Source organism: Haliotis rufescens, unplaced genomic scaffold (genome assembly GCF_023055435.1).
Source record: "Haliotis rufescens isolate VD_foot unplaced genomic scaffold, xgHalRufe1.0.p SCAF_10, whole genome shotgun sequence".
Taxonomy (NCBI): Eukaryota; Metazoa; Mollusca; class Gastropoda; order Lepetellida; family Haliotidae; genus Haliotis; species Haliotis rufescens.
This window is the reverse complement of record NW_025963780.1, coordinates 20,428,992-20,442,918: the sequence shown is the minus strand read 5'-3', so window position 1 is coordinate 20,442,918 and position 13,927 is coordinate 20,428,992. Positions and strand designations below refer to the sequence as shown.

The window sequence follows — 13,927 nt, the reverse complement described above, 5'->3', positions numbered from 1 at the left end:
CACAAGCAACTGTCCAGCATTAGTTGGGGGCTACATAACACGGAATTTCTACCTGGGGCCCTCATTCAATATTAACTTGACACACAGTGGTATTGCTGAAATACTCTTCAAAACAGCGTAGAACACAGCTCACTCACTCACTCGCGTTACCAGACAAAGTGATTGTGTACGTCACGCACAAGTTACATGAAAATGGTGGTGAGATGAAAAGGGCTTTACGTCGCCTAAAAAAAATATTGCGCTTATTTTAGCACGTGAATGCATCTGTGTGTCTGCTTGTACTAGTCCGGACTAATGCCGGTTTTATAGTGCTAGCTCATTGAGATACCATGCCTCAGTTTAACATGGGTACCCTTCCCAGTTATCAATCTAGGAATATGGTGTGTACGTTATCTGTGAGCCTGTGTACGGCCCGGGGTACATAGACTCACACATGGGGTACTTCATACCATATGCCCCGAGTAATCGGTTGGCAACGAATTTGTCTCGCCCACATTCATTCAAACCGAGTTACTTCCCTTTACCCAATGCATTGAACATCGGTTCATTTCAGCTCAACGATACTTATGCGACTCGTACGCGAGAAAAGAAAGTTACCTAAGGCGTGTTACGATTGATTTCTCGGATGGGGTACATGAGCGGACTACAATGGAAAATAATTGCCCTCTCCTTAGCCAATCAAAAGCTAGTATTTTAATGTCAAGTGAGATGATGTCATTTGGACTATGCCCTGTGAGACATGCACTTGATCATAATATTATTTCGTTCACGTATAGATAAAAAGCTTTGGATTTACGCGTGTGCAGGCATATTTTAACACAATAAGTCTGCCAAGATTAGGTCCAAATTCCATTCTGCTTTTTTATTCCGTTTAAAAATGCAACAGCAGTTAACACAATGCTTGTTAAAGACTACTCAAATAGGTAAAAAATTGAATAACAACTACAATTATTTTATTCAGTAAATCTAATTTTATGACCAAAGTAAAACTGTTTTGGTACACAACTTTTAACTGAACTGTATCATATTGAATATCGAAATTATCTTTCATTTGAGTGATTGAGTACATAAATGCAGTCACATCATATTTCCATGTTCCATGGCACAGACGTCTAAGAGCCGCAATTCGCTGTGCAGAGTATTGGTTGCGTCCCTTGTGCATGCCAGAAACCTATGATTGTGGGTTCGATTCCCTTTTCGCCCCGATTATTTCTATAGGTTTGCCGTGGTTGCGGGCCTCACCGAAGTGGTAAACGTCCAAGAATTACATCATTTCAGGTTTTCTAACCACGTCAAGCTGACACGCCGTGACATAACTAAAATACTGTTCAAAGTGGCGTTAAACTCAGTTCACTCACGCCTGGAAAATCCCAAAGACGTTTTCTTTGTAGCCTCGAATTTATATGTGACCTTGGTAAGGACACAAGCTAAAGCCGACGCACGTTAAGTTTGATGGAAGAGTCAAGGTTAATCCCCAAATCGTATGGTGGGCCAGAGGGGACATCGGTCTATTGACTTCAAATACGGTCACGAGAAAGCGATAATACGAGACGATAAAGCGATAATACGAGACAAGAAAGCGAGTTAGTCCATCAGGAGGCTCTGTCGCCATTTGCAACTGTGAAAATGGATTCAATAATTGAAGATCTAAACTTTAGGCATCCTCATCACCAAGCAAAGCATTAATTTCTGACATTTAAACTCATCCATTTATAGAGGCCATTCATTCAAGTCGCTGAGTGGTATCTTTGTACAACGTTATCAACTTGTCCGGCTGTGATATGGCAGATACAGTTGTTAACTGTAAAGTGCAATCCTAATCAAGCATCATTTGCCCTTATTTAAAATATAACATAAACCTAACAGTGTAATGAGTATGAAATAGTTTATAGTGTGTGTGGTTGTGTGCGTGCGCGAGTGCATAAGGGTTTTATCATATCTGAAATTACTATACACACTGATCCCTGTACTGTCCAGGTACTTTCTGTCAAATTGGTAAGTGGCGTTTCTGGTACTTGGAAAAAATCGAAATGTGGCTTTTTTTCAGTTTTATATCTTAAAATAACAAATAATTAAGGAAAATATAGTATACCTCGTTCCAAGTATAAACTTTAATGTGTAAATGCCACATGGACATACACAGCATTTCACAAATAAGTTCCCCTCTTTTCCCGCCACTGTTGCATCACTATCGCGGTATTACGATACACTTTCATCCCCTTTGTCAGGATGAGAACACTTTTGAGTCACTATTTCATCACTATGACTTCACTTTGATGTCATTTTCGAAGTAAAATCCCGTCACTATCGCGAGACTTTGGCGACACAAGGGAAGTAAAATATGAAATTTAGTGTATAGAAATAAACTAGTGCTTTTATCTGGTCTAAATAAAACTGTCAACATGCAACAGGCATGGGATTACTGGTAGCTGGGCTTCCATAACGTAGATATGATTGTAAAATAATATTATAGGGGATCAGTCAGCTCAAACAAACCTTATAGCATTATTAAGGTTTAATGAACCCCATTGTTAAGCATCAATACTGGCATTATTTCATTAGAACCTTTGTCGGTATTCACAAACGTTCTTAAAAGAATTTTAAGCCATAATAACTCTTAAATCCACACACAATTCTTACGTCACATTCACATAGCTTCTTAGTCCTTAGTTCTTAGATTAAGAAATATCTTAGATATTATACTAATTCTTTGCTCCATTGATTACTTTGACAACAGGAGTCTGCACAGGAGACAACAGGAGTCTGCACAGGAGACAACAGGAGTCCCAGGGTCCATGGCATGCACGGTCTGGTATAAACTGTGTCTCCTATTTAAGTGTTGCAGTGTCTCGTTTCGTTTGCTTATGAACTAATACAAGTTTTGGATCCAGGATGGGCGGGGAAATATGGTCGCACCAACTGGACTACTTCCTGACATTGATGGGCTACACGGTCGGAGTTGGAAGCATTTGGAAGTTCCCCTACATGTGTGCAAGGAATGGCGGGGGTAAGTTGACATTCACGACCATTCGTACATTCCGGCATGTCATACAAAGAGTCGCGTGGTGACGTTTGACCTTGGAATTTGCAGTACGTTTAATTTCATTTGCCCCGGGAGGTAGATTGTTTTTAAGTATGATGTACTTGAAATTGTAAGAGCAGGTTAAACAGTCAACCATCACTTATCCGATATACAAAAAGAATGAAGTTAATAAGCCTCACAAATACCCAAATGTTAACATATATTCAACAAATACAGATACACCATGACAAATCGACCGTAATCTATTGAGTCGGAAACGTCAATGTATAAAATATACAGCATATGTAGAAGCTCCATGTGATGTTGCAACAAAAGTGGTCTGTTCAGCTGTGAGACTTACAGTTCAAACGACGTGCCATCAAACACATGCACCCTCAGAGGACAAAATCACACGTGTCATTCTTAACTCTAATCAAACAGTTCAGTAAAGCATTTGTCCTCCCCTGGAGTCTATGCATGCTTGACAATGTCGTCTCATCGACTCGATGACACTCTTGACCATTCTGATGTTCTGCCATTACTGTACCAAAGCATGCGCCAGCTTGTCTCATAGATGCTCTATTGGACCTGGGAACATACTGGCCACGGTAAGTCATCGATGTTGCTTTGGGCCTGGAATGCAGTACAGATCGGGGCAACATGTTGACTCGCATTGTCGTGTTGAAATGCCATGTACTGTCGGAGAGCATTTGGAGCCAATTGGAGTCAAAATCTCATCCCCGTGATATTGCCATCCACAATGTGAAGGTCGGTGCTACCCCGTCCAGTACTCCCTGCCCAAATCATAACACTTCCACCTGCGACCATTTGCATTACACAGCAATCATAGAAACGTTTACCAGCTCGACGATACACTCGAACACGCCCATCAGCATCGTTGACATTAAAACGTGATTCGTCACGTCACTAAAGACGACGTTACACCACCTAAACCTGGTCCATCTTAGACGTTGACGTGTCCATCGGATACATCGTTGCCTGTCGAGAAGTACCAGTATCGGTCTCCTTGTGGGTTTTCGCGCTCTAATGTAATGCCCACACAAGTGATTTGTTATGTTCTTGGCAAATATATTCTTCCGCCTAGCCTATTTTGGCACTCTGGAACCAGTTATGTAGAGTGTTTGTTCAAATATACCGATATATAAATAGGTGCAGTAAATACGGCTCTGCAGGGATATACATAATAGCATATCACACAAGTTGATATAGAGGTGCAGCAGGCATGGCTTCACAAAGATATACATGTTAACAGATCACACAGGTTGATACAGAGGTGCGGCAGGCATGGCTTCACAAAGATATACATGTAAACAGATCACACAGGTTTATATAGAGGTGCAGCAGACATGGCTTTATAAAGATATACATGTTAACATATCGCACAGGTTTATATAGAGGTCAGCAGACATGGCTTTACAAAGATATACATGGTAACATATCGCACAGGTTTATATGGAGGTGCAGCAGACATGGCTTTACAAAGATATACATGTTAACAGATCCCACAGGTTGATATAGAGGTGCAGCAGACATGGCTTTACAAAGATATACATGGTAACATATCGCACAGGTTTATATGGAGGTGCAGCAGACATGGCTTTACAAAGATATACATGTTAACAGATCCCACAGGTTGATATAGAGGTGCAGCAGACATGGCTTTACAAAGATATACATGTTAACATGCCACACAGGTTGATATAGAGGTGCAGCAGACATGGCTTTACAAAAATATGCATGTTAACAGATCACACAGGTTGATATAGAGGTGCAGCAGACATGGCTTTACAAATATATACATGTTAACATATCGCACATGTTGATATAGACGTCAGGAGACATGGCTTTACAAAGATATACAGGTTAACATACCACACAAGTTGATATAGAGGTGCAGCAGACATGGTTTCACAAAGATATACATGTTAACAGATCACACAGGTTGATATAGAGGTGCAGCAGACATGGCTTCACAAAGATATGCATGTTAACAGATCACACAGGTTGATATGGAGGTGCAGCAGACATGGCTTTACAAAGATATACAGGTTAACATACCACACAAATTGATATAGAGGTGCAGCAGACAATACTTCACAAAGATATACATGTTAACAGATCACACAGGTTGATATAGAGGTGCAGCAGACATGGCTTCACAAAGATATACATGTTAACAGATCACACAAGTTGATATAGAGGTGCAGCAGACATGGCTTTACAAAGATATACATGTTAACAGATCACACAGGTTGATATAGAGGTGCGGCAGACATGGCTTCGCAAAGATATACATGTTAACAGATCACACAAGTTGATATAGAGGTGCAGCAGACATGGCTTCGCAAAGATATACATGTTAACAGATCACACAAGTTGATATAGAGGTGCAGCAGACATGGCTTCACAAAGATATGCATGTTAACAGATCACACAGGTTGATATAGAGGTGCAGCAGACATGTCTCCACAAAGATATGCATGTTAACAGATCACACAGGTTGATATAGAGGTGCAGCAGACATGGCTTCACAAAGATATACATGTTAACAGGTCACACAGGTTGATATGGAGGTGCGGCAGACATGGCTTCGCAAAGATATGCATGTTAACAGATCACACAGGTTGATATAGAGGTGCAGCAGACATGGCTTCACAAAGATATGCATGTTAACAGATCACACAGGTTGATATAGAGGTGCAGCAGACATGGCTTCGCAAAGATATGCATGTTAACAGATCACACAGGTTGATATAGAGGTGCAGCAGACATGGCTTAACAAAGATATGCATGTTAACAGATCACACAGGTTGATATAGAGGTGCAGCAGACATGGCTTTACAAAGATATACATGTTACCATACCACACAGGTTGATATGGAGCTGCAGCAGACATGGCTTTACAAAGATGTACATGCTAACATATGACACAGGTTGATATGGAGCTGCAGTAGACATGGCTTTACAAATATATACAGGTTACCATACCACACAGGTTGATATGGAGGTGCAGCAGACATGACGGGTGTTACCGATAGGGCGGGACTTGATTGACATCAAGTCTCTGAAATGAACATGTTTTACACACACACACACACACACAGAACCCAGTTGTTAAATTATAGTTATAACATATAATAAAAAGGACCCCAGAGACTTACTTCATTTTCAGAGACTTTCTTAATTTTAAGATACTTCAGTAATCCAAACATTATGGACTTGCATTGGCTGTATTGGATATATTTTTCTGGGTCTGTATGACAGACTAGGGCGGGACATGCTTAACGTTTTCGCGAATACCTTGTATCATCACTGATTTTTAGTGGTTTATTCATTCCACTGCTATAATGTATTTTGCCCTTATTCCCTTGAATGGACGTTTTATATTTAATTATTTTGTAAATATAATTAGGTTTGCATATATCACATGATTCCGGAATTCTTCTTTCTAGTTCATTTGAATACTTTTATGATATATTTATATATATATATATATTACATACATACATACATACAAACATACATACATACATACATACATACATACATACATACATACATACATACATACATACATACATACATACATACATACATACATACATACATACATACATACATACATACATACATATAGTTCTAGTTCATTCATACTTTTATACTATACCCTACTTATGCAACCCTTATGTTGGGATTTTTAGAGAATATGTTTTATGATAAGGTGAGAGACACTCTTGGTGAATCTATGAAAGAACAAATTGAATCCTCATGGAAAAGGTTTTTAGACGACTGTCATATTAAAAACCAGCGAAAGTCAACTTACAGCTGTTCATGAAATTTTAAATTCACTTAATGCGTCACTCAATTTCACTATGGAAAAAAGCGAATCCAGTTTAACCTTTCTCGATGTAGGAATCAATTTAATATCTGGGAGATTTGTACAAACTGATATCTTTGATAAAGATACTGATACGCACCAATATTTGGATTTTGGATCATGTCACCCGTATCATACAAAACGAAATATCCCTTACTGTCTCGCAAGATGTATTTGTTACCATTGTTTCCGGGAATGATGTTAAAACTACTCGCCTTGCTGAACTTAAGAGTTTCCTACTGCATCAAAATTATCCCGCAAAGCTAATTGAAGATAGCATACAGAAGGCGCTAAGTATTAAGCAACTAAAACTGAGAGAAAAGTCTGAAGAAAACAATATGGGGAATAATTTAACTCTAGTATCTACCTTCAACCCTAATCATGAAGAAACATTATCCATGGTTCAACGATACCTGCCTATTTTGAATCAAAGTATTAACATGGAGAAGATATTGAGCAAATACAAAATTATCAACAGCCAAAGACAACCCAAAAATCTTAGAAAGATTTTGACAAGTTCTAAATTTGATTCTGTTGTCATCACTCCACAGGTTTCTAAGTGCGGTGACAAACGTTGCCTAATATAACTTGCAGCAATATAATTGAAGGCTGTTCAGTCCAAATTACCAAGGACACTAAATTTACTGTAAAACAAAATATGACTTGTGATACTAGAAATGTTATTTACTTGATTGTTTGTAGTGGATGCAATGAAAAGTATATCGGAAAGACAGAACTATATATATATAATGAAATATACGAGTATATATATTTTTTTTAGATTTCAGTAATTAGACATAACCACCGAGTGAATCAGTTATAAGACATAATCACTGAAATTTTCAGTCATTAGACTTTATCACTGATTATACTTGTTTCCTGTAACATATATATATATTCTCCTTTCTTTATATATATATATTATATATCATAAAAGTATTCAAATGAACTAGAAAGAAGAATTCCGGAATCAAACCCCATTTAACAAATCTTTTCAACCTATCAGATTGCAGCCCACACTCCATAATATGTTTACATCCTTTCTTTCCAGGTAGTTTCCTTATCCCGTTCATCATCTTCACTCTGCTGGGGTCTGTACCACTGACGTATCTGGAGATGTTCGTGGGCCAGTACTCTCGAGGTGGACCAATCAGCGCATGGAAAATATGTCCGCCATTGCGAGGTAGGTGGCAGATTGACATTCCCCGCAAGTGTGATTCAAATCGATCAAAGCACCCTCTGTTTGTCTACTAATGTAAATTCTATCATGTCTATCCATCTAGCAGTTAGCGGTTACCCTAATCATTCAGAGATAACGCTATGTTAATAGAAATAACGACTGGTGACATAGGGGCACGAATTACAAAGTCTAGTCCTGGGCCCACTTGCACAAAGCGATCTTAGCGCTAAGATGATCTTAACTCCCATACTTTAACATAGGCTTACAATAGTCGTAGCGCTAAGATCGCTTTGTGCAAGTGGGCCCTGGACTGACATTGGGTACCAGACTGTGGAACAAACATGTAGCTTCTCCTTAAAACATTTCGCGTTTTAATTATCTCCACACAGAGAACAAAGGACGTTTTATGTTACGAATTGCACTATTACTCATGGCAATGATCCAGCTCAGCAAAATAAATCTATTGTGGAGATTAGTCGGTGAGCTTTGTTAGTTCAACTCGATGACGAAGGATTGGTTTACAGTAGCACGATGTCCGCTGGGTCTTTGCGTCACTTTATTTCTGACCGAACATATGTTGGATGGGAAAAACTTGAATAACAGTACAAGCCTTAGAACTTTTTGTTCACTCATGTAGGTTTTGTTTCCCTTTTGGGATCAGTGCTTGGTATCCGGGTTATTTTTTCACCTTTCTACCACCTACCCCGACTTCTCATCTTCTATGGGGATCCATCTTTTTGATGTGTGTCAGAATTAGGAAGGAGATCCATTGACCTCCCCTCCCCTGTGTTGTATGTGTGTGTATCATGGGTCAGTGATGGTGTCCTCGCTATTCACCACCTACTTCTCATCTTCTTGGTGATCCATCTTCGTTGATGTGTGTCAGAGTTAGGAAGGAGATCCATTGACCTCCCCTCCCCTGTGTTGTATGTGTGTGGATCATGGGTCAGTGATGGTGTCCTCACTATTCACCACCTACTTCTCATCTTCTTCCTATTCAATCTTCCATGAATCTGATAGTTAGGACGGAGTTCGTCAAGAATACGGGCATCGTGTTTTATTGTTTTGATACATTACCAAAATTCTATCAACTATACCTTCACAGTTTCCTGAAACGGACCAATTTGCATTGTAGTCAGTCAACGAGATTCAATCTGTAGAATTGATTTGAAACAAATCCTTCAGTAAATGTTTCCAAACATGCTGAGCTAAGACCACCGGACGAGGTCTCACCTGCTGTACACACATTTGTGACGGTGTTTTGTGAGGGTTTGAGAATATGAGAAGATAATTTAAATACGGAATTATATAGACAATAATTTACGAGTGACGAGGAATGACGGATTAGCCGTGCCCCAGTGAAATTAAAGTTGTAAGTCCCGAGCCTTGGCGAGAGTCATTCAACATTAATTTCAGGAGGGACAGATAATCAGTTGTTCCTTGAGTTGTTTTTTTCAAATATTTGTATAACCCATCGGCAAGTTTTAAATAAGAATCTAAAAGACAAGAAAGAGTTTACTCTTATAACAGAGGCGAAGTCGCATTTCATAATTATTCATTCGCGTGTGAAACAGCATCGAATTCACGGAATATTACCTGACCGCATACTCTACACTCAAAACTAAGATTCCACGATTCTAGGCCAGCGGACGCAAATATGACTGGAAAAGTACATGGCATGTGACATAAGCCAAAGAACAAACAGTGACTGGCTACTCATGCTGCTAGAACGTGCCAAGTTTGACAGTCGCAAAAGATATAGGGTAAACTGTGTCATTTTAACTGAATTAATTTTGAAATATCCACTCTTAGTCCCGAATGTGATGAAGTACTAGTTCCCATGAATCTACATGCTGTCAACCGGTTCACGAGTTACAGTTGGTGTAAAAACGGAATCATAAAAATAATATATTATAAAACGAAATCGAACAATTGCAATAGGGCACTTACCCAGTCTGGCCTGAAGACTGTGATGAGTGTGATGTCAAAGGTAAGAACTTGAGTAGTGGCTCTAATGATTGTGTTAGTACAGTAAACTACGGTTATAACGAACTCAAAGGGACCACTAAATTAAGTTCGCTATAACCGTAGTTCGTTATAAACATAGATACATCATATATATACAACAAATGGACGGGACTAAAAATAAGTTCGTTATATCGGCCATTTCGTTATAAGCGTGTTCGGTATAACCGTAGTTTACTGTACCACCGATTAGGATAACTGTGTCGATACATGCATTGATCTATTTCACCTCATCAGTGTGTATTTCCGGCTGCCTGAGTACTTTACGCTTTTCTTTGTTGACGAGAACGTTACTTACTTCGCACTTTGGGTTTACAGGCCACCGATTTTCTCAAACGCAAGGATGAATTATAAAATCAATATTATGAAAAAAACCTATGACATATGATACATGTACATCCTAAAACCAGTCACACTGACGAGGTAGTGTTAATCCATGTTAATGGAGGTCTAGTGTCGAAATAGCGCGTTGCAAACTGCATCGAATTTGAACAACTTTGGAATAATATCTCGGATGATGTTTATCTAAGAAAGGCCGTATTTGACTGTGACACTGATTAATCGCATACCTTCCTGGTTAAAACCGCACTCGTCAATATTCTGAAACTTATAAAGGCACTCAGCAGGGTTATTTCCCATGTTTGATTGACGCTTCTTTTTCTTTCTTCGAGCCTCCGCCGAATGCAATGCAGTGAACGGTTTACATATTTTAGTGACGCTTCTTTTGACACGCAAGCTCAAGTTCATTCAAGTCCGGCAGAAGAAAGTGTTCTCTCTTTATCATGTTGTAGTTCTGTTGTCATAAACATATGATGTTTTATGCCGCTTGTGAATAAATGCATTCAGATATTATTAACGTATACTTCTGTTATCATACCATCCTCGTGGCTCCCTGACCATTAGCCATCTACGTCCCTCCAAGCCTAGCTTTATTCTCACCTTCTAGCCTTCCTTCTGAACGTTGGACTTGGTTCAGTGATGTTACCCTTGCTATTCGCCAAGCGCAGTTGTTTCCTCCAATATTAAGGTATTATTCTAATCTCATTCTATGTCCTCATGTTGCAGGGGTTGGCCTGGGTTCAGTCATGATATCCTGGTTATTCGCCATCTACTACCCAGTCTTCTTCGCCTGGATTCTATACTACCTCTACTTCTCCTTCTTCCCCACTCTGCCTTGGACACAGTGCAACCAGGAGTGGAACACACAGAACTGTGTCGACGGGACGTCACACATCAATAGAACATTGACAGCCTACAACTCCACAGCCCTTCACAGCAACTTCTCAGACTACGGGATAAAGACTACGCTCGGCAGGTTGACAAACTTGTCGACTGGAAATGAAAGTCATGTAGAAATCTCGGCCTCCGAAGAATTCTTTCGGTATGTTATTTAAATAATATGGACCAAAGTCAGTGTAACTTAAAAACATTCAAACATTTAAAACAGTTTCTGCTTTGATATATTTATTATATCATGTCTACATCTTCAGACATATCAATTTATTTAAAAGTGATTTAAAACCAAAGGATAAGGAAGGTAAGGACCTGTTATGACTCATTGAGTATTTGGATTTCAGAAATGAAATCTAACGTCTCGATATCGATATAAAAGCTGTCATGTGTCATAAAAAGGATTCTTTTAATCATATGTATGTGTTGGGCTTCCAACAACAACAAAATGATTAGGTAAGGAAAAATGTGTCAAAAAGGTTGACATGAGGTTATGAAGCACTTTCTAATATTTGAAAGTGAGCAAGTCTTCGACTTTTGCTGTAGATAGGGCATAGAAAAACATGTAATAAAAAATATCATCTTGGAGTTGCACATATATTTCATTTGTAGTTAAAAAGATCACAATTGTTCGCACATTTTAGCCACCCATATATGTTTCATCGTTTCAGAAACCTCCAAAACAATAGTTATGAGCCATTTGAACATTTCTGATAATTTACATATAAAAATATTAATTCCGTTACCATAACATTTGACATTTCCAGTTGTCCAAAATAGGCTCTTATTCTACCTCGTCCCGTGGCGCTTAAAATGCCTTTAGGGATGGTGTCTATAGGGGCTATAAACAAATGCGATACATGTTTGAATCATGGATCAGAGTTAGTCCACACCATATTTGTCCTCGTTGGTTTTACCAAGGTGTTAAATATCTAGGACCTACATCACTTTGGGCACTGCTCCCTCCTTAAGCTGATGCGCCGTATACACACTGAAATGTGTGCTGCTATAACAGAGTCAAACGCATTCCACTCGCTCACTTTTCATTGTTCGTGTTTCAGAAACCAAGTTCTAGATATATCAGATGGTGTGGAGAATATGGGGACACTAAGATGGCCGCTGATCGGTTGTCTTGCGGTGACCTTCCTGTCTGTATATTTGTGCCTACTCAATGGGGTCAAATTATCTGGCAAGGTAAGGGGGTATATATTGCAATGTAATATATGACGGGGAACAATAACATAATAATAATAACATATTGATTTAGTAGTAAAAGTAACAACAGTAGTAGTATAAGTAGTAGTAGAAGTTGTAGTTGTAGTAGCAGTAGTAGCTGCAGCGGAAGTAGTAGTGGTAGCATCAGTATTAGTGGTAGTAGCAGTTGTAGTAGTAGTTGTGGTAGTAGTAGCAGCTCTAGTAGTAGCAGCCATGGTAATAGTAGTACTGGCAGTATATCAGAAGCAATATTAGAAGTAGTAGTAGTGGTAGTAACAGTAGAAGTAGTAGTAACAGCAGTAGTAGGAGCATCATCTGTATAAGTAGTAACTGTAGCAGCGACAGCAACAGTAGTATTATCAGTAGTAGTAGTAGCAGCAACAGCAACAGCAGTAGTAGTAGTAGCAGCAACAGCAGTAGTAGTAGTAGCAGCAACAGTAGTTGTAATAATAGTACGAGCAGCAGTAGTAGTAGTAGTAGCAGCAACAGCAGTAGTAGTAGTAGTAGTAGCAGCTACAGCAACAGCAGTAGTAGTAGTAGCAGCAACAGTAGTAGTAATAATAGTACGAACAGAAGTAGTAGTAGCAGAAGGAACAGCATTAGGAATAGTGTTAGCAGAAGTAGTAGTAGTAGTGGTGGTGGTGGTGGTAGTAGTAGTGGTAGTAGTAGTTGTAGAAGTAGCAGTGGTAGTAGAAGTAGCAGTAGTACACTCCTAAGACCTGCATAGTGTTTGGCTTTCAACTCACTCACCAATGTATATTGTCCGTTATAGATCGTGTACGTCACAGTGTCCTGTCCCTACATCCTCATCCTGGTGTTCCTGGTCCGCAGTTCCTCCCTCCCCGGTGCTGTAGACGGTGTCATGTTCTTCATCATGCCACACTTTGAAAAACTTATTGATCCAAAGGTAAAGTGTTTTAATGCTAACATCTTTATGTCATCATAGACACACTGATGTCCCATCAGGGACAGATTGGTTGGTTTGGTTTGTTTGTTGTTGTTTAACGCCGCTCTCAGCAAAATTCCAGCTATATGACGGCGGTCTGTAAATAATCGAGTCTGGACCAGACAATCAAGTGATTGATATCATGAACACGCAATTTGAATCGATGACATGGATCAACCAAGTCAGCGAGCTTGACCACCCGATCCCGTTAGTCTCCTTTTACGACAAGCATAGTCACCTTTTACGGCAAGCATGGGTTGCTGAAGACCTATTCTACACCGGAATCTTCACGGGTTCAGGGGCAGGTAACCCAGTCATTTAAAGCGTGTCTGAAACGTAACAGTATGGTCGTGGGTTCGCCCTGTTTCTAGGTATTTCTGCACCACCTTTTGCAGCACCATACATGTGCTC

General features: G+C 39.4%; 1 protein-coding gene across 3 annotated transcripts in view; it reads left to right on the top strand.

Moving 5' to 3' along the window:
- The window catches only part of LOC124143111 (sodium- and chloride-dependent glycine transporter 2-like), a 38,683-nt gene that overhangs the window by 7,433 nt on the left and 17,323 nt on the right, over positions 1-13,927 (top strand). For all 3 annotated transcript variants that reach the window (XM_046511939.2, XM_046511938.2, XM_046511937.2), the window contains exons 2-6: positions 2,892-3,007; positions 7,972-8,103; positions 11,191-11,506; positions 12,417-12,549; positions 13,343-13,477. In XM_046511939.2, the coding sequence (XP_046367895.1) occupies positions 2,893-3,007; positions 7,972-8,103; positions 11,191-11,506; positions 12,417-12,549; positions 13,343-13,477 (831 nt within the window). In that variant the 5' untranslated portion in view covers position 2,892. The remainder of the gene's footprint in view (positions 1-2,891; positions 3,008-7,971; positions 8,104-11,190; positions 11,507-12,416; positions 12,550-13,342; positions 13,478-13,927) is intronic.